General features: G+C 42.6%; 2 protein-coding genes across 3 annotated transcripts in view; one reads left to right on the top strand and one right to left on the bottom strand.

Moving 5' to 3' along the window:
- Positions 1-2,295, bottom strand: part of cpped1 (calcineurin-like phosphoesterase domain containing 1) — a 37,878-nt gene extending 35,583 nt beyond the window's left edge. The window contains exon 1 of one of the 2 annotated variants that reach the window (XM_080481277.1): positions 1,752-2,295. In XM_080481277.1, the coding sequence (XP_080337403.1) occupies positions 1,752-1,815 (64 nt within the window). In that variant the 5' untranslated portion in view covers positions 1,816-2,295. The remainder of the gene's footprint in view (positions 1-1,751) is intronic. The other variant, XM_080481276.1, reaches the window with a different exon arrangement.
- A 3,554-nt stretch (positions 2,296-5,849) lies between these two features.
- shisa9a (shisa family member 9a) overlaps positions 5,850-19,835 on the top strand; it is a gene marked incomplete at both ends in the record, with an annotated part of 49,748 nt that continues 35,762 nt past the window's right edge. The window contains 2 exons of the mRNA XM_080483580.1: positions 5,850-6,364; positions 7,107-7,213. Of these exons, the coding sequence (XP_080339706.1) occupies positions 5,850-6,364; positions 7,107-7,213 (622 nt within the window). The remainder of the gene's footprint in view (positions 6,365-7,106; positions 7,214-19,835) is intronic.

The raw sequence follows: 19,835 nt of genomic DNA, 5'->3' as shown, positions 1-19,835 counted from the left end.
CACTGCCTGATGGCAGTGACAAGCTATGACATGAAAGACACAAGAGATATGGAAACGGACTCTCGGTGTGGCCTTGACAATGGGCGAATGCTAAGAGAAGGAGTAAACAACAGCGATCCGAGTTCGTCCAGGAGGAGAGGAAGCAGGACCACTGTGGTTCTGAACGGCTGTCTGTCACTGTGGAGAGTCCACATCTGCATTCTGCACAAATCCCTACTCACTCACACTCAGCAGGGGCTGCTGGCTGTTCAGCATCCTCCATGTTTAACATGCTCTCCATGTATCTCTCTCCCAAATGAGTTTATGTTAATTCTGTCCTCCAGAGAAACTTGAGCAAAGATAGGGAAAAGAAAGAGTGACAAAGGGAGTCTCGCTCCTGGGAACAAGATGAGTAAAAGCTTGACAATGATCCCCTCGGTGTAATTGACATTTATGAGATGATGAGGGAAAACACATTCTACTTTTATGATTATCGCCATCATCTCCTTAACCAAATTACTCCAGAATGCCTTCAGTCCAAACTAGCCTGGCCTTGATCTTAACTTATGAGTACTCACTGGAGGACTGCTCATGATTTTTGCGGCAAACAGTGAGAACTGTTGATGAATTTAAAATCAAGCCGGCTGGCGAGATCAGCGCAGTTAAAAGTTATGTTTTCCTGCTGTGGCTTAAGCCCAGTTTCATCGCAGCAGCCTCTGACTGAACACCAACACCGACTTCTTAAAGTTGACTTTATTAAAACAGATAAGAAACTTTCACAGACATATCTTAGACTCCTGCACCTGGAAAGAACAACCTGGAAACCGATTTTCATACCGATTTCTTCACGTCAGCGAGCAGTGCTTTGTCCTGCAAAAGGGATGTATGCAAATCACACTGGCACACCAGAGTGTGCATTCATTTCCATATGTCACGTCGATGTGCATGCATGCGCCAGGTGTTTGTTTAAGCCATATCATTTGTCATTTCCCTAAATTCTGAGACAATGTGTGTTGTGCAGCACTCACATCAACCCCTGGCAGTTTTTTCGTTGAACAATATTTCTCACAGGAGACTGATGTATGACTTTTCCATAGAAAAATAATCAAGACAGGAGATAGGAAGAAACTGTCTGCTGCAACATTACATTACTCACATTTGTTCAGATTTCTCAGGTGGCACTCTCAGAAAACAATCATCTTTTTTTTTTTAGATTAAAGTGCTGAGGAAGAGTAAATATTTCATTTCCTTTGGCTTCAATGAAAGTGGTTAAGTGGTTTCCAGCAGGAGGTGCTAACAAACTCAACAGACTTAAAAGGGCAGACAACACGGAGGGAACCTCTGAATATCATGCCTGCAGGACTGAAACATTCACATCTAGTGTCCTCTAGAAATCTGAGTCATGTTGAAACACAGAAGTTTCTACCCGATCCTCAAGTTGTGATGAATGCACAGGTTTTGCCAGAGATCACTGCCCCGGTGCACTCCCACTACAAGTCCATAACAAGTTGTGTAGAGACACACGCGTGACAGAAATACACCACGATCACTACAATATAAACACAAGCTAGCAAGCTAGCCCCCGTGTTTGGCCACAGCGGACAGCACCGACCTCTTAAACGAAACAAAAACCTGCAGAGCACCTGTGAGGACACAGCTTTATCTCAGTCGGATCATTAATTCACCGCAGCCGCCAACAACTTGTGTAACAGCCGAGTTAGCACTGCGAGTTAGCCGGCGAAGCTAACGCGGCTAACGGGGAGTCGAGTTACCTTCAGTGAGTCCTCTGAATGTCCGATGTTTGGCCCTAAGGAAGACGTCCTCGCTGTCGGCCATGGCCTCCGCCGGTTATAGAGCTGGTGTGGAGGGACCTGTGAGGCTGTCTTGAGGAGGGTCCGTGGTGTGGCGGCTGTGAGCCGCTGCTCTCCCTCTGCGGGTGGCTCCACTCCAACTTCACGTCCCGTATGGGAGTGCGCGTGCCTGAGTGCGCGCGCGCGCTCCCATAAACCATAACTATGCCTTCACCTATTGATTTCTTTAATGAAAATCTAATTTGGTGTCCCCATGGCGACATTAGCCATCAAGGTGGAGTTGTGTTTTCAGCTCTCAGGCTCCTCTCATGTGGAACCAGCTCCCAGTTTCAGTCGCTTTTAACATTTAACATAGGCTTACGACTTTTCTATTTAATCAAGCTTACAGTTAGGGCTGGTCCAGACCACTTTGGACCATTTTCTAGTTAAACCGTGATAGGTTATGAGTGCTGGAAGAGCTTTACTGCACCAAGCGTCTTTCCTTTCTCATTGCCCTCTAACGTTCTCTTTCTTGTGGTCTGGATCACTGACAGTAGAACTGGACGTTGGTGGTCTGAGCCCCCTGCCCCCCATCACATCTGCAGCCAGTGGATTTATGTCTGTTTGCTTGTAGTTCTCTGTCACTGTCCTATCTAGTTCTCTCCTTGTACCTCCTAACCTCAACCGGAGTCTGGTTCTGCAAAAAGTCTTCACCTCTGAGTCTGGTTCCGCTGATTTCTTCCAGTTAAAAAGGGAGTTTTTACTTTACACCATCGCTCATGCTTGCTGATGTGGAATTGTTGTGATTTTCTCTGTAAAAGTGCCTTGAAATTAAATAAAATGTGTTGGATTTGGTGCTATAGAAATACGATTGAATTAAAAAAAACTGAATTCTCTCACCTTCTCTTGCAAGAATGTCACAGGTTTTATACCAATGTTTTTCAAGATTGCTTATTCTGTGTGGGTATTCTCTGGTTTCCTCCCACAGACCGAAGACTTGCATGCACAGTTAATTAATTACCCTAAATTGCTCATCGGTGTGCATATTTTAGTGTGGATGTTTGTCTCTTGGTGTTTGCCCTGTGATAAACTGTATATAAAAAAAATGGTTGGATGGCTGAAGCTGGTGTTCAATCAGGCTTAGCATCAAGTGCCCACAGACACAGACACAGACACACAAGGTGCCACTTTAATAGGTTGCAAACCGTCAAATGATCAAGCCAAGAACAAAAAGCCACGTTTACTGTTCACGGTGTTTCATTAATGACGTATGTATTCTTTACATAAGAGAGCCAAACACTAGCAATACTAAATGCATTGAATCCCTCTAATCCATTGGAGTTTCTCTTAAGTACAACCTCGACAAGACTGCCCGAAGAGCAGTGAAAAATGAGAGAAACAAAGAAAACAACAAGCACACACAATTCTGTCCACACAGATGAATTACATTGTGATCTTAATCTGCTATTTTGCTCGCCTCATCAAACTTGCACAGAAAAGCCTCGACAATCTAAACATTTTCCACAGTTCACTTTTTGTCTTTGTCACTCACTGCCCACTGCTTTTGGTGCACACAAAGACAAGGACCTTGGACAGAGGCTAGACCATTTCAGCACCATGGAGAGAGGCCTTTATAACTGCACATCCATCTTCTTTACGTCACTGAGAAGGAATAACTGTTTGTGGGACTACAATACCGATTATCTCTAAATAAAGAAAAAAACGGTTACTTATTCTCTCTTTAACTTTGTCCAAACAGTTAAAAGACAACTAAAGCCTGGGTTATGATTTTAATTTCTACAAATAAAGATTAATTGGCTGGTGATTACATTACATTTCTCTATGTGCTGTACACAATTCATCATTTTCTACCCAAAATAATCCCTAAACATAATCCATTTCTAATTGTTTGTTCATCAACCCTCTATATGATTGCTTATTTGCAAACAATAACTCAAAATATGAATTACAATGCATTGGGTTAGGTATACGTTTGAAAATAAACTTGTACTACTTAGTTTGATTTGCTCAAGTTAAATGTGTTATTCAAATACACTGACTGGACAGCAGTTATACTTTACCATAAGCAAAGGGAAGCACCTATCAAAATGTTTATTGTAATACTGGTTTTCTTTTTTCTTTTTCCAAATAAAAAACTTGTAAGTGTGGCATGCCAAAGTGTTCATACCCCTTTACTTTGATACCAATAAATACAATCCAGGAGTACAATCCATAAGTAACCTAATTAGAAAATAAAGGCAAGTTGTGTGCAATCTAATTTCAGTTTAGATACAGCTGAAGTGAATACATTGAAGGCCTTGGAAGCTCTGGGGAAACTACGGAGATCCACAGCTCAGGTGGGACAATCTGTCCACAGAACAACTATCAGCCTTGGCTCCATAAATCGAGCCTTAATGGAATAGTTGCATGAAAAAAGCCAATGTTGAAACAAAGCCAGAACTAGTCCTGTTTGCAGATTGCAATTAGCCATGTTGGAGACACAGCAAACATGTTCTGCTCAGATTAGACCAAAATGAACCTTTTTGGACGAATGCAAAACGCTGTGTACTGCACATCACCCCGAACACACTGTCCCCACTGTAAAAAACGGTGGTGGCAGCATCATGCTGTGTGGATGCTCTCAGTCAGGAGTGACAGGGAGGCTGGACCGAGTTGATGGGAAGATGGATGGAGACAATTACTGGGGAATCTTGGAGGAAAACGTGTTAGAATCTGCAAAAGACTTGAGACTGTGGTGGAGGTTCACTTTCCAGCAGGACAACAAGCTTATACAGCCAGAGCTACAAGGGAATGGTTTGGATTAAAGCATACTCGTGTGGTAGAATGGGCAAAAAATGGCAGTCTATGTGCAAAGCTGGTAGAGACATGCCTCAAAAGGTTTGCAGCTAAAGGTGGCTCTACTAAGTATCGACTCAGGGGTGCACAATACTTTTGCAAACAAGATTTTGAATTAAAAAAAATTGAGTAGCATTTATCTTCCATTTCACAAATATGTGGAACATTATGTTGATTTATCACATCAAATCCCAATAAAATACATTTACATTTGCGGCTGTGATGTGACAAAATATGCAAATGTTTAAGGGCTATGAATACCATTGCAAGCCACTGCAATCATTTGCCTGATAAGGTGTTAAAAAATGTCTAATAAATGCTTTCATTTTCATAATCTGTGGTTATTTCATTTGGATGTGAACAAAGGAAGCTGGGCCTATACCAAAGCCCTCTGGGGATTCAGGCATTATTTACCGGGGTTAATTCTTTGGTGAAGAACTCTTTTCCAAAATGCTTTCCCTTTTCTGAGAAGCTCTGTCAGCCACCAGCCATTGTACCACTGTCCTCAAACAATGGCCAACCTACAACTGGAAAGGCGTAAAGTGGACCAAAAATGAGGGCTCCCACGTCTTTCCTCGCATAGCAGAATAGTGATGTGCGTATTCGGGGGCTTTTGTCATAATATTTCGAAATAAAGAATCTCTCTCTCTCTCTCTCTCTCTCTCTCTCTCTCTCTCTCTCTCTCTCTCTCTCTCTCTCTCTCTCTCTCTCTCTCTCTCCCTCTCTCTGGTTCTCAGCCCTTGCAGTCTCCCTCCCTTCCCCGGTTTTCCTCCTCCTCTTCTTTTGCGCACCATGCTCTCCCACCCTCGGCTCTTTCTGTTGGCTCACTGCGCTCTCATCCTCGGTGCAGCTTGTGTCTCTGCCTACTCCTGTGCGTAAGAGCGCACCGATGGATAAGTGAAGTGATGCACTCCTTAAAACGCGAAACCTGAACCTACAGAAAGCCTTTTACTGGGAAGACGCATGAATGCGCAACAGAGCGCACGCCTTGGAGCGCAGTTAGTTTTATTCAGTCAAGATCAGCAGATTGTTTTCATTCTGCGCGTCTTTTTCCCCCCTTCTGGATGATGATATGTTAGGAAAGATGTGCATGAGCGCGGATGACGGTGCGTTGCTATTCGGATATATGTTTGTGGACTTTCCAGCCTATCATGAACGTGCGCCTTTCCCCCTCTGTCCAAGTCGCTTTGTTTCTGCGTGAAGTTGAACGGGGGAGAAGACAAGATGAGAGGGAGATACTTCCTCCTCGGCTTCTTGTTGCTCAAAGTTATGGCGCTTGTGTGCAAGGCTGACGGGGAGCCAGGGCTGCTCGGAGGATTCGTGATGATCGCCACCTCCAACGGCTCCAGGGAGGAGGAGAGCGTGTCCGAGGAGACCCCGCACACAGAGGACAGATGTCGGGGTTACTACGACGTGATGGGCCAGTGGGACCCGCCGTTCATCTGCAAAACGGGCAATTATCTGTACTGCTGCGGCACCTGTGGCTTCCGCTTCTGCTGCTCCTACAAGCACTCGCGTCTGGACCAGAGTACCTGCAAAAACTATGACACTCCGGTGTGGATGAAGACCGGGCAGACCCCCTACAAAAAGATGAACAAGATGCACGACAGCACCAAAGACAAGACGAACTTAATTGTTTACATCATTTGTGGAGTAGTGGCCATTATGGCTCTCGTGGGGATTTTCACCAAGCTGGGGCTGGAAAAGGCGCACCGGCCTCAAAGAGAGAACATGTCCAGGTATACAAGTCTCTCTTTCACCATCTTTTCTTCATCTCTCCCTGTCTTCTCGTCGGCTCGCTTGTTTACAAAGAGACTTGCAGTATAGTAGCCTACGCACGCAGGGATCCGGCGCGCGCAACGTGCCGTCCTCATCTCCGCACGCACATCGGACACATATCAGTAGAATTAATCACAATATCATAAATCACCTGCAGCTTCTTTCACACCTATAAAGAATATCATATAGCTGCATCACAGTGGCTATGTGCTTTATGGGAAACCATGGCAACTTAAAGCATCACCTCAAACAGGAGTGACTGCTGTCTGCTCCTACCATTCTTGCCAATCCATCCATTGTGGTTATGGCACAACATTACGTGATCTACTCTTCTCTCAACTGGCGGGGGCGGTTTCTTTCACTTGAGTAAAGGCGGCATTGCGCACCATCGTGTATTCATCTGACTGGAGATCAGTTGAAATATTCTCTTTCGCGCTCTCTTTTTTTTTTTTTTTACACCTTTATTGTGTGTTCCAGGAGGTAATGAGTGTGTGCAACTGCCACTGAAAACAAATGAAACCAAATATTATCCATTCATCAGAGAAGGTGCTTTTTTTCACATAGTTGCCCTGAACAATTTCATAAAAAAAAATAGATTGTGTGTGTCAATGCATTCAAACTGAATAATTAAATTAACCATGTCATGCACAGTTTATTGTGGCTGCAACCATCACGCATTCTCTCTCTCTCTCTCTCTCACAGGGCTGTTGCCAGCGTGCTGCAGGGTGGGTGTCCAGGTGAGCAGTTCAGGGGGGAGGAGGCCCTCGGGATGCATTCACAACACTATGTTTCCAGACCTACAAACCTCCGTAAGTTTATCTATTTTCTCCCCTCTGGAAGTTTTGGACAGCTCATTACTGACTGTTGTGAACTCTGTGTATAACTTAGAGCAGCATATGGAAGTGTAGGTGTAGTGTGTGTCAGCAAAAAGGGAAAAAAAAAAAAAAAAGCTGCTTATTTAAAGAGACATTGAGTGTGTCCAGGTTGGTGTCAGAGGCCTATGTGAATTCTTCCACAGTGATGTGAGGATGGCGAGAATTTGGGAAGGATGCTGCCTCGTCAGAAAATCCTCAAAAATAAAACATGAGGAGATAAAAAAAAAAGAAAGAAAAAAAAAACACACTTCCCTGCAGGCTTGTTCGTGTTTTGTTTCACATACCAGTGTTGGGTTTTGTTTTTATCTCACGCCGGCCAGATATTCATCCATTTCATAACGCGTTAGAAAGAGAAGATCTGCCTGTCTTTTTTTTTCTTGCTTTTCAAATCCAGTCCTTATTCACCGTTTTTATTTTGGTTCATGCCCACATGATATAATGAGAGAAAGAGGAAAGTGGGAGTGTGTGTGTGAGTGAGTGAGTCGGCGAGGTAGTGTGTGTAGGGTTTTTGGAGGGGCGATGGGGTATAACACAAAGCGTATGAATGCCATCTATTTCTATTGAGTCTTGTGGGCTTTTACAGTACCAAGCTTCTTTGTTTTTTTTTTTTTAACACCAACGATCAAACACACATAAACGCACATGGATATGTACAATGTACAGACCACAGCATACTGTACATGTGAGTTCAATGCAGAGCTGCAGCAGCAGCCTGTACTTCTGGTGTCCAAACTGAAGCAAATTGATGCTGATAGTTGCCATAGACGATGTGTTTGAGATGGAGTGACACAGGGGGCTGTCATTCCCTCATTTCTTGTGTTACTATCAAACTGAACATGAATGGCATTTTGCGCCATTCCAACTGACGGCAGCTGAAATCCGCACACATCAAAAGGTTGCATCGTGCCTTCTTATAGTGCACTTTGGTGAAGAAAAAAAAAATCAATCTCACCAAGTTTTATTTTTAATTTTTTAACTGGTATTGACTTTCAGTGTTCTACTTTCATTAAAAGTGGAGGAGACTTTACCAGATTGATGAGATTAGAGCTTGATTTTCAAATGCAAACATGTAGCAACGAAGAGTTTTGGACGCATGCCTCACTTCCTATTTGCTTTTCTGCCTTTAAATCAGTCTGAATCAGAAAACATCACATGGATTACATCCATCACTTATGAATCAGGAAGTGTACATGTAAGGAAGGGATGCGCGGGGTTGGATAATCGCTCGTGTTTTCTGAGAATGAGACCAATATGCCATCCTACAACAGCTCCTCTCACAAACAATAAGGTGACATAACCCTGTTCTGTGAAGCATTACACCCACAGACACTATCAACATCATGGAAAAGTGGGGAGGAAGGTTGCTTTCATTGAAAAACAGGTTTTTCATTTGTTTGTTTGTTGTTGTTGTTTTTTTAGCAGAGGTAAGAGCATCCTCATTTTCCAAAAAGTGCCAAAAACAAAAAAACAAACAAATAAACAAATAAGTGACTCTTTCAGTAGGTGAAGGGGTTCGCTCAAGTCGTTTATTTTCTCCCCAGCGCGAGAGAGATGAGATTACAGGTTGGCCTATCACCTAAGTGGCCATGGCTGTGAAATAGTGATTATTATTTGCAATGTGGAACCTGCTCCCCTGAACTCTCTAATCCTGGGACTTGTGGGTAATCATGTGGAATGTTATTAACCTCCGTGATCTGGTAGGATCCTCGGTGACAGCCACCTGATTGGTTTACAGATCTCTCTGGTGGTGAGTGGGGCAATCCATCACAGGTTGCAGGAGAGGAGGGAAACTGGATATGGATTTGCTGGACGTGGATATGTTATTCTTATTTTAAGCGAATAGATGGGAGATAAATAGACTGGAAAGGGCAAAGTGATTTTTCATTAGGAGGTTTACTGTGAATGCAAAGGACAGATGGCGGAAGAAGGAGAAGAAAAGTGAAGAGAGCGGTAATTGCAATGTAAAGATAAGCGCTTGGTTTAAAAGGGCCAGTTGTTCACGTCCATGTGCACACGACAGGGCTCCATTCAAATATGTAGCAGATTGCACTGCTAAATGTATTTTTAGTGCAAACTACATATTGATTATAGCTCATGGCCAGATTGCTCCGTTATTGTCATCAATGAATCTATTCTGCCAAGTTTTCTGCTTCGTATATAAGGCGAGAAATTTCCCGTGGCTGACAAGTGACGAGTGACCCTTGCAGTCATCTTACGGAAATCAAACGATTAAGTTGTTACTTGCATTACATAAAACCTTCAATTAATTGCAAAATCAGCCGATGAAGCGTGCCTTTTTGTGCATGCCTGAGCAAAAATCACTTGACCCTTTGTCACATAACTGCCGCAAGACATCATGCAGGGACGGGACAGATATGGCAGAGCGGCGATATCACAGTTTCTCACAAGCAGCCGATTCCCCATTGCATTGTTCAGTTTGGTGCTAATTTCCAGCTTTGCATTCATCCTCCAATAAAATAATATCTTCTGTATGTTCGGAAAGAGACATGCAACAGTGTGTGGAAAAACAGATGAATGTTCCCTTCAGTATATAATTATGAGACACCATATTGTAACATATGAAAGGGATCTATTAGTAAACCCCTCAAAAAGCTGCTTTTGAGAGTAATAGGAAAATGCTAATACATGTTTGGATTTGTTTGGTCTGTAAGTGAATCTCTTTTGCCTTATCATGGTTTATCATTTATGAGTGGGTCAGGCAGAACAGCAAGCATGCCTCTGTTCTTAATTAACTCTCTGCTGTGCCTTGATAATTCACAATAATTATCGCATGTACCACACGTGCAAGAAGCGCACCCCATCAATTAGTAATACACAAGCCTGAGGTCCGTCTTTTGTTATATACAGGGGCCGTATGTGTATCTGGCCCGGCACCCCGCCCGCAACGCCTACTTCATATTAAAAATGGACACTACGGTTGCTTTGTGAACCACAAGTTCCTGAGGCGGAGCAGTCCAGCCGGCTTTCATGCCATCGAAAAAAACCTCAGAGATTTTGCTAGAACCCTTAAAAGGCTGAAAATCCCACGTCTCCTGGCTTCCAGCATCAAAGAGCGGGAGAGACAAAGATGGGAGGAATGGGAAAAGAGAAGGACAATGGAGTATGGAGAGGAGGAGTCAAAGCATCTCTCCGGCAATATCTGGAGTGATGGCACAGTGAAGGACAGGCCTGTGTGTTTGTCCTAAATTCAAGCTGAACTCTCCTTTAGATTAAAAAGTGGAAAGACATCTCTACCATTTAATTCAGGGTGACTTTCACAAAAGTTTCAAGCCTAATAAACTTGAAATGTTCTTAAGTCTAATTGTCAAAGCTAATCTCATTGTTACTATATGCACTGTACAATCTAATAAATACATTAGCTGTGAAGTTTAATTGGAATATAGCGGTTATCCTTATAAATTAATACACTGGAAACTTCCTCCAGACCAATAATGTAGAGCTTCTTGCTTCTATAATTGTCATTCTGAGTATCCCACTAAAGAGCTTTAGGTGGGCAGCACAATTAGTTTCATTAAGACAAAGCACACACTCCCACAGACACTGACACAACATACACAGTCCTCTACATTCGCAACTCAATTCAACATTTGCAGGCTTAATTACCTCCATAGTAGTTATAATCTTTTCCTAAACATTCCGAGATGGGAAGGATGAAATTTTAATAGGTAATTGCTTCTTAGATTGCACAGGCACGAGAAAAGGCCTCGTCTGCAAAATATCCCTGCTCTGCTTGTGCGTGTGTGTGTGTGTGTGTGTGTGTGTGGGGGGGGGGGGGGGGGGGGGTGAGTGCTCAGCATGCATGCAGTATACGTGTGTTTTTATGTACAGGCAGTGCAGGGCTGTCAAAAGCAGTTCGCCATATCCTTCGTTAAAAGTAGGCGACTGGGTGACCTTGTCTCCTCGGCTGTCATACGAGCCGTCACATCTGATTGCTGAGTGTCAGAGCTGAAAGAGGAGCGAACCTACACACGGGCCGCAGGAAACAAGCAAAGGCAGGCTGTGAAAGAGAAAATGACAGAGCTGTAGGTAGTTATCTGCGAGGCGTCACTCCAGCTCCGTCTCCGCTTGAAGCTCAGCTTCTGTCCTTGTGTTCAAACAGGCAGGAAAAAGCACAGTGGAGGTTCCATCCCCGAGTTTGTCTTTAAGGCTCATAGCCTGTTGGAGTGACAGCAAAGCTCCCGCTATATCTACAGCTCGTTTTCTTTGATCCAAACCATTGAGGAAATGTCCGTTACGCTTTTTTTTCCCCTTCTCCTTATTTTTCTCCTCCAAACTTGGGTTTACTCACATTCTGGCACAAGCAAGACAATTCTACACATCTGCTTAAAGGTTTTAGACGGAATATTTTCAGAGTAAAGTTCCTGACTGTTGGTTGAGTTTTCCATACACGTAATGTACAACACATTTACTACAATAAGTACTGAGTTCCAGCAACTGTAAAACACCTGCTCTCTTATCTGATAAGTTTGCACAATCTCTTGCTGTTCAAGGTAATACACTCTTTGCATAAATAGGTCCTGTTTACACAACGATTTGAGTGAAATCCCAGTTTTTGCAATTTTGTTTCAGAATAGTGTCCCATTGACTTGGCAACATTTTGAAAACGATGTCCGTTTACACGGAAATGGCAGAAAACGCTGAAAACGATGTCGTTTTCATGTAGGGTCACTAGTGGGTGCTGTTGTTTACTAACCTATCTTCATATCACATTTATTAGTTTAATTTATTAATCTACACCTAACTAAAATAGCCAAAGTATCCAAATGTTAAGCGTGTGTTTATTTTAGTTATGGTGGTGATAAAAGTTAGTCACGCAAGAGGAAACACTGCTATGGAACAGAGTTTTGGTTAAAAACGTGCTACATATTTTCTCATTGCTTTCCTTTTTGTAACAAGTGATCAAACAATATATACAAAAAAAACCCCACATGGTTTATTAAGTTTTAAAGAAATGGTGGGACTATTTTTGCCATTTGGACAGATCTGCTGATAGCCTCCATGTTCAGCACAGAGACACAAAAATCTGAGATATTGTCATATCTATTTGGCCATGCTGACAATTGTTGCTGCCCTGGAAATTGAAATTTCAAGAGGTGGAAGTTTCCATGATGGGAGCTCGCTTTAAGTGGCTTGATAATATCTAATAACATTTCAGACACCTCTCTGTCGGTCAAGACAAACGAGGCTTTGGTCCCCATTATAATATGTTCCTAATGGACTATAAATTGCAATATTGTCACCAAACACATTAGAAGAAGTCAGAGTAGGTGCTGAGATCTTTATACCGTGTCAAATGGGCATTAGTAAAGCCATTTGGATGCAGCGTTTGCATGCTGTTTCGATTTACACATGTAGAAATGTAGTAGAAGCATCCTTCTATGCTCTTTAGTGCAGTTTGTTTTCTGCTCGCTGTCAAACAGCATTATTAGTCTCGCAGTGACAGCCAGCAATAAGAGTGATTTAGACGGCTTGAAAAACCCATCAACCCAACAAAAAAAATGGTTTCCGAGTGATTTGGAGCCACACTATAGGTTTACTGCAAAGAGCAACAAAGCTAAGAGACAGTAAGTCAAGTCTCAGATTCTCAGAAAGTTCAAAAGTGTCTGCTTTTCCTCTCCAGGGCCTCATTCCTGCACCCTCTCCCTGCCTAATTATCTTAATGTGAGGCCCCTCGGCAGCCCTGGGATGCCATTAGACTCCTGCTTATTAGGGCTCTGGGGCCGCGCAGCCGGCAAGCATCGACCAACAGTAGACATCCACTTGGTTTCAGGCGCAGAGGGAGGCCGGCCAACGAGGTGTCAAGACAGGATGGGGAGGGAGGGAAGAAAGGAGGGGTGGACGAGAGAGGCAAAAGGCTTTTAGAATGCAAGGCGAAAGATTATAAAATACAGATATTACTTTTTTTTCCTAAAATTCTAAAGTTACATCAGACTGCATCAGGCTCCTGTCTGAAGAGGCACTCATTCTGCAGCCATTTAGAAGAAAGCATGCAGTGTCTTTATGGCTTGTGAAAATAGTGTCATACATGCAGCCCGTCGTTTGCACTTTCCACTGTGAAATTTCACATCTCTTCATTGTGCTGCGGCGTCAGAAAAGAAGCAATAGGATGAAGAATATCTTAACTTCTCATCAGCCGTGCACCCCCATCCCCACATCCCTCCATCTGCACGAATATTAATCACTTCATTTACTCCCAGGAAGTCACATCCTGCATTTGACAGGTAATTACATTTGCGTGCACGTGTGTTTGTGGACGTGCACGCATGCCCTCTTGTCTCTGTTCGCTTAGGTGCCCTTTTTGTATGTGCACCTGTGTCCATCTCTGCACGTGTATGTCGTAACCCGATGTGCACTTCAGTCAAATCCTGAGTGAGATGAGGACTATTACTTCAATCCATCTTCATCTACTTCAGTCTCATTTACATTTGACTACCCGTGATGATAAAGCACTCAGAGGCAGTCATGGGATAAGCAGACAGACTTCCCATCTGTATGTTTGAACAGGTGGTTATCACCACTGGTTTCTAATTAACTGCTACACTGACTCTTCTTCTTAATCAACTATTGGAATTAATGATTCAAGCCCTTTTCAAATATCAGGATTATTTTCTGTCGTATGTATTTGCAGAAAAATGTAATTACGGATGAAGACAACTGTAAACACTAGCTGGGGGTTTTCATTCAACTTTCCTCTCCTCACATGTGCAGATTCAGTAGAGGAGCCCAGTGAGAACACAGCCATGTTCTTTACAACAATAACAAGCTTACTGTGTGTCAGATATACAGTCAAGCATTATAAGTCCATTAAGGCCCGCTAACATGTAACTGCGTAATACTCTGTATAAAATCCTCTGTAATCTGCAGCTATTTTCAGTTTTCCTTTTCCAGTGATTCTTATAACAGAATAAAGCTCTAATCTCCTGTATCACAGGCAATATGGTGTGTACAGTGAATTCCTCCTGACAATATTCTTGCTGTTTTATGAGACTACTCAACACTGAACATTTCCATGTATTACATAAGTACCTTATTAGTAAGGTTTGTGAAATCAATCTACACTGAATTCCACATTTTAAAAGCTCAGATGTTGTTTCTATACTCAGAAATGGAAGAAGTTTGTAGTAACCTGGGCTGCATTATGCTGAAATTCACTCCTGAACCATTCCACACTGTGTGTATCATGGGGTGGCTGTGATATGATTCCTGGGTCTGTGCGGGTTCTGTGCAGTATCTCGGCTGCTCATCGGGCTGCACATCTCTGGACGGAACTGTCAGGTGTTGGATGTGATGGAGCCACTTTACGAATCTGGGATGAACAGAAACAAACAAGCATCAGTTGCAAGATTGAAAAGACTTGATATTGAGTATTTCCCTGAAGTAGATACCTATGCTCTTTTGGAGAAAAACCTGCAATGTAGAAAACAAGTCAAGAATATGAACTTCATTCCTGTACAGTTTAAGCAGTTCAGCAGGAAGCATTTGAATACTGGCCGAGGCCAATGTCTAAGGTTTATGTCAAAGTAACCTCATTTCAAAGGCAGAATTGAAGATTTTTTCAGAACATCTCACATGTGTCATCTTTTCTTTGTTAAATCGTATTTGATGGTTAATAACCACGGGATCCTGGCAACATCGCATAAGACGTTTGAGGATTCTCTGACTTAATGTACCCTTCACAAGTCATCCCTGTGAAAATAGCTCAGATCTTTACATGCGCCCAAATGATTTGGACTGATTCACCTGCTGGTTAATGTATTCAGTCCATTGACAGCTTCTATTGTAACTCAATAATCAGTGCCATTACACCTATCATTGGTTTAAAGATCATGGTGGATTGATGTAAATATGCATCATGAACAAATAGGTCAGCTTGTGCCTGCAGGAAAAAGCTTGAACGCTCTTTAGACTTTGATTGTTGAGCTTTTTTGCTGTTTTTCACAGAAAGCAGATGAAACCATTTGGATGAGGGCTGAAATGCCTTCAAACTCAAACTGCAGTTGCCGTCCCGATATGATTAGATATAACATGGCTTGGATGACTGACAACTGAAAGAATAATGCCATTCATTGGAAAGATATATTCTCTCATGTGTTGTTATGATGATGGAGGTGGAGAGTGCTGTCAAACACATTGGTCCACTCTCGAATGCGCTTAATTTGATTGACATCCAGTGCCAGCATGTGTTTCCCATCATTTTCATAGTCATCCAACCATTCAGTGACCTCCTCAGGCTCTGTGGATGAAGGCTATAATAATAAAACTGCTGGATCCCCTCGCTGTAGGGTTCAAATAGTCCCAACAGTACGAGTATGAACTCAAACTGATCTTAACTTTATTAATTCAGTGAAATGGAAAAATACTCTCACAGTTAACATTAACATTGCTTAAAAAAACCTTGTTTTAAATCGTTCTGACACGTAGTTAAGGGGTACTACACTTTATCTAGCATAATGGTGGTGTCCACCTGACACAATGTTGGTACCATTGATGTTTATGCTGATTTAATACAGTAAAGTGGGAGCAAGGCTGGCCACTCACTCCTCTGTGTGTATGTATTTGAGAGCTTTGGCATCGACAGAAAGCAGTCTGTTTCAGATGAACTGGCCAAAGCAGCAGATCACTTTTCACGTTCCCAAAACACTGTAGGCTATTTTTTTTTCCGGTTCCCCTTCTTATGTACACATATTCACATGGACACCAAAATGCGCCCACACGTGTGCAGGCTGCATATGCACGACACTTCAGATTCAGGCCTGTATGTTTCACTCAGCCCAGGGGCAGGCAGCAGATTTGCTTGGCTCACTCACTGATGCCTCCAGCGTCACAAGCAGGGAACGCTCATGCTGTGAGCACATTTATGAACCCCATTCCCTTATCCTAAAACTCTGTCCGTGCTTTTCCCCCACACCCCTCACAGATTTACCCACCAACAGACCATTTTTTGGAAGATTTCTCTCTCTCTTTTGCCTGCAGGCTTCAGTATGGCCTGGCTTTCTCGTCACCCTGCCCTGAGGAGGTCAATACACATTGGCAGGCTTCCCGTCACTCACCCTCCCATCCTCATACATACATATGGACTTACACAAACATACAAAATCATGGACAGGCTTAAGGCCCCCGCTTCCACACACAACCCCCCCCATCCTGCTGGGTGCTGGCCCATGGAATGGGGACATGTGGCTGGTCGAAATGCGTCACGATGCTGGGCTCTCACTCAGGCAGGCAGACAGGCAGAAGATCTGTCGGTGAATTACCAGCCTGGAACGCCTCATAAAAACAGTGAAGGAGTTTTGTTTTCCGCCCTCCTGATTGCACCAATAGCCCCCACTGTCAGCTCTGCTTGTTTCCTGGCCACTGTTGCCTTTTCTCATGGTTTTTCGTGCCTTCCATGGCAATATTCTGTTACAAAATCTGTTCTTTTCTGTCGTCGTAGTGCTGTTTTGGGTGTCAATTTTAGACTCATGATTTCCTCCAGAGAGAACCAGGCGTCTGCAACATATTTGGATTTGTGTTCGCAACAAGGTTCAAAGGCAGTGACATTGCACACATTTTGTGCTTGGTGACTGGAAATGAGTAGAGTCTGCATGACTTCTTCCTTTCCTGAAGGATTTGAATTGAAAGAAACAGTAGTTGTTTTTATTGGGGGGTGGGGTGGGGGTGGGGTTGGGGGGGTGGGGGGGGGGGGGGGGGGGTCATGAGCTCTTCTTTCAGGAGAGGTCTGAAGTTGTCTTTATTTTGCTCATCCTGGTGCTGTTAGAGAAAGCAACTCACAGCCAGAATCACCTCAGGGTCACAGAGGAGAGTCAAGGAGACGACATTGATTGAATACATAATATAAAGAGAAAGACTTTCAACCATCCTCAACAACCTCCGACTGAAACCCAAGATTCTCGGCATGAATGTTGACTGAAAAGTTTGCAGCCTCCGTTTCAGACGAGAATTAACGTCAATTCCCCACCGTGAAGGTGGATCGAAATGCTGATCCAGTTTCACATCATTGATATATAAAGTTAGAAATGTGGTTTCTTGCCCACATTTCAATGACAGAATTGATAGCATGTGATGTCTGATGTAGGAAATGAAAGCCCAGTCAGCAGTCAGACAGCTAAGCTTAGTATAAATACGAGAGATGGGGGGAACAGCAACTGGCTACCTGGCAACCTCCCAGTGATGGCAAAACTGTGAAACCACAAACTTTGCAATATAACATGGTATTTAGTGCTTTTTAGACTTGTTGATAGGTAGATGTTACCATTGTACAAAATTAAGCTAGCCATTTTTTCCATATCAGTTTTTCTAATTAATACAATACAATCTCTGTGATATGGTTAGAAAACACAGTTACCCACTTACATTTGGGTTTTGGGAACATGTGCTTTGTGTGATCAATGACTTTTTTATATAAGGCCCGTGAGACAAAATGAGATCGTGAGAGGCTCTAATCCGGCTCGCAATTTCAAAGAAAACATTGATTTTTAACAATTTTCTTAAGAGTAGCGAATACAACACGACACCGAGACCCGAGCTGAGATATCGGTGATACTACCATGAAAGATAGATACCTCATTGATCAAAGTCATGCTGTCTGGGTGAGTCTGAAAAACAAAACAAAAACAAAACATGCATAATGCAACAGCCATAGGATACATGAGACAAGTATTTTTGCAGCAGAACTTGTCATTAAAATTTGCTTGATTTTGAAATTGTAGTCATTTACAGTAGTAATTGTTTGTTTTTGTGAAAATATAAACATTCTGCACCACATAAAAGAAAACTTTAAAGGTTATCATGGAACTATTTGAACAACCCACCAAGGGCCAAATGGGTCATATGTGGCCCCTGAAATAAAATGTGTTGACACCCGTGGTTTAGAGAGAAATGTGACTTTAGATCAGGAAGAAAGATCTGTCATCTAAATCACATTCATATTGGTCAAAAGACCCGTCTCCTTTTAGGGTGAAAGTCCACATTTGAACTCAGACAGCTTCCAGGTCACTGAGTAATTGTCACGACATAGCTGAAATCAATGTTGTGCATATAAGCAGTGTTTTGATATTTGTGTTGGGTATTTTATTTCTACTGTTTCTCTGACTTGTACACCAAGCGCTGCCATAGTGTGTCCAGTGAGCATGAAGCCCTTGGTTGTGACTACACTAATACAACTTTCCCTAGGAAGTGAATAGCGAGTCGAAGGCTCCAATAACACGATGTCTCAAGTGAAAATGCATTGGTTTTGCGTATTCGTTTCAGAAGGGTTTCGCGTTTACACGGCAACATTTTGAAAACTATCTCTGTTTATTCAGAAGTGGCAGAAATGCAAAAAAGTATGTCGTTTTCATTTACCAGTGGGTGCTGTTTCTTTTTGTCTTGAAATTGAACACATGCACATAGAGGACAATATGCTATAAATATTAATAATGGTGGACAAAGTTGGATTGATATTACGGGTGACTCTCAACTACAAAACTAGTCCCAGGAGAGTATGAACTGGGAGTCATGACACTCTGGAGTCCGCCATTGTTGTTATTGTCCATCTACTCTAGCAGCTGCAGAAGCACTATTTAAGATGGCTGTGGTGCACATGTGCAACAGCAGCATGACAGAAAAGTAACGTATTCTCTCGTCTACACAGAGAGGAAGTCAGTTTGTTTTCAAAAAGTTCCACCTTGAGACCTGTTTTCAAAAAGTTGCATTTTCACTAACTCTAAGCACTGTTGAAAACTTGAAAACATTGTCATGTAAATGGAGCCCAACATGATTGTAAGGCAGCACTACAGGAAAATTGTTATTTTATTAATTACGTCCGCAACGATATTTTCACTTTGACTTAATGATGTTTGGATTAAAGTCCAAAGTACCAACCAGCTTCCTGCTCCTACTTCTATCTGCTCTTCATCTGCTTTCCCACATCGATTACATCACATTAACTACAGCCAGTGAGGGTCATTACAACTGTTACTGTAAATCATATTCAATTAGCAAGACTAGATATTTCGGTGACTAAGTTCAAAGCAGCTGAAGTCAAGTTAAATTAAGAAGAGCTCGTCCACGATGCTTGGTATAGATATTTCTATTGTTTTTTTTATGCCCTTTCATTGGCCGTTATGTTTTTTACGTTATTTGCATATATATGAATATATATGCAAATGAGCTATTTCAGTATCTTCTCATCAGATTGCAGGTGGCAGTGTGACACTGTGTCTGCACACAAAGCAACTTAATGAGCTTCATAATCCCGACAGGCCTTACCTTATTGGAAAATCAGCAAGCACATTAATTTAGGTGGCTGCCCAGTAACATGTAATAGGCACCACTCGGCCTGTGATGAAGCATTCAACTTCTATTTGGCTTGCAGATTTAATCCTTCCTTCAAGTGTGTAGTGGAAAACCTGTAATCATAAAACTGGCACGTCTTTGCACATGTGATAACCATCTGCAAGTGCACAAGAAAGGCACTTTTTCCACCATATGGAGATGATAATTGCATCGAGTGCTGCAGAGAGAGTGGAAGAACAGGACTTCGACAGAAGTATAA

The sequence above is a fragment of the Lipophrys pholis genome (assembly GCF_963383615.2).
Source record: "Lipophrys pholis genome assembly, chromosome: 1".
NCBI lineage: Eukaryota > Metazoa > Chordata > Actinopteri > Blenniiformes > Blenniidae > Lipophrys > Lipophrys pholis.
The sequence above is the reverse complement of the archived record's forward strand: the minus strand, read 5'-3'. Positions and strand labels throughout refer to the sequence as shown.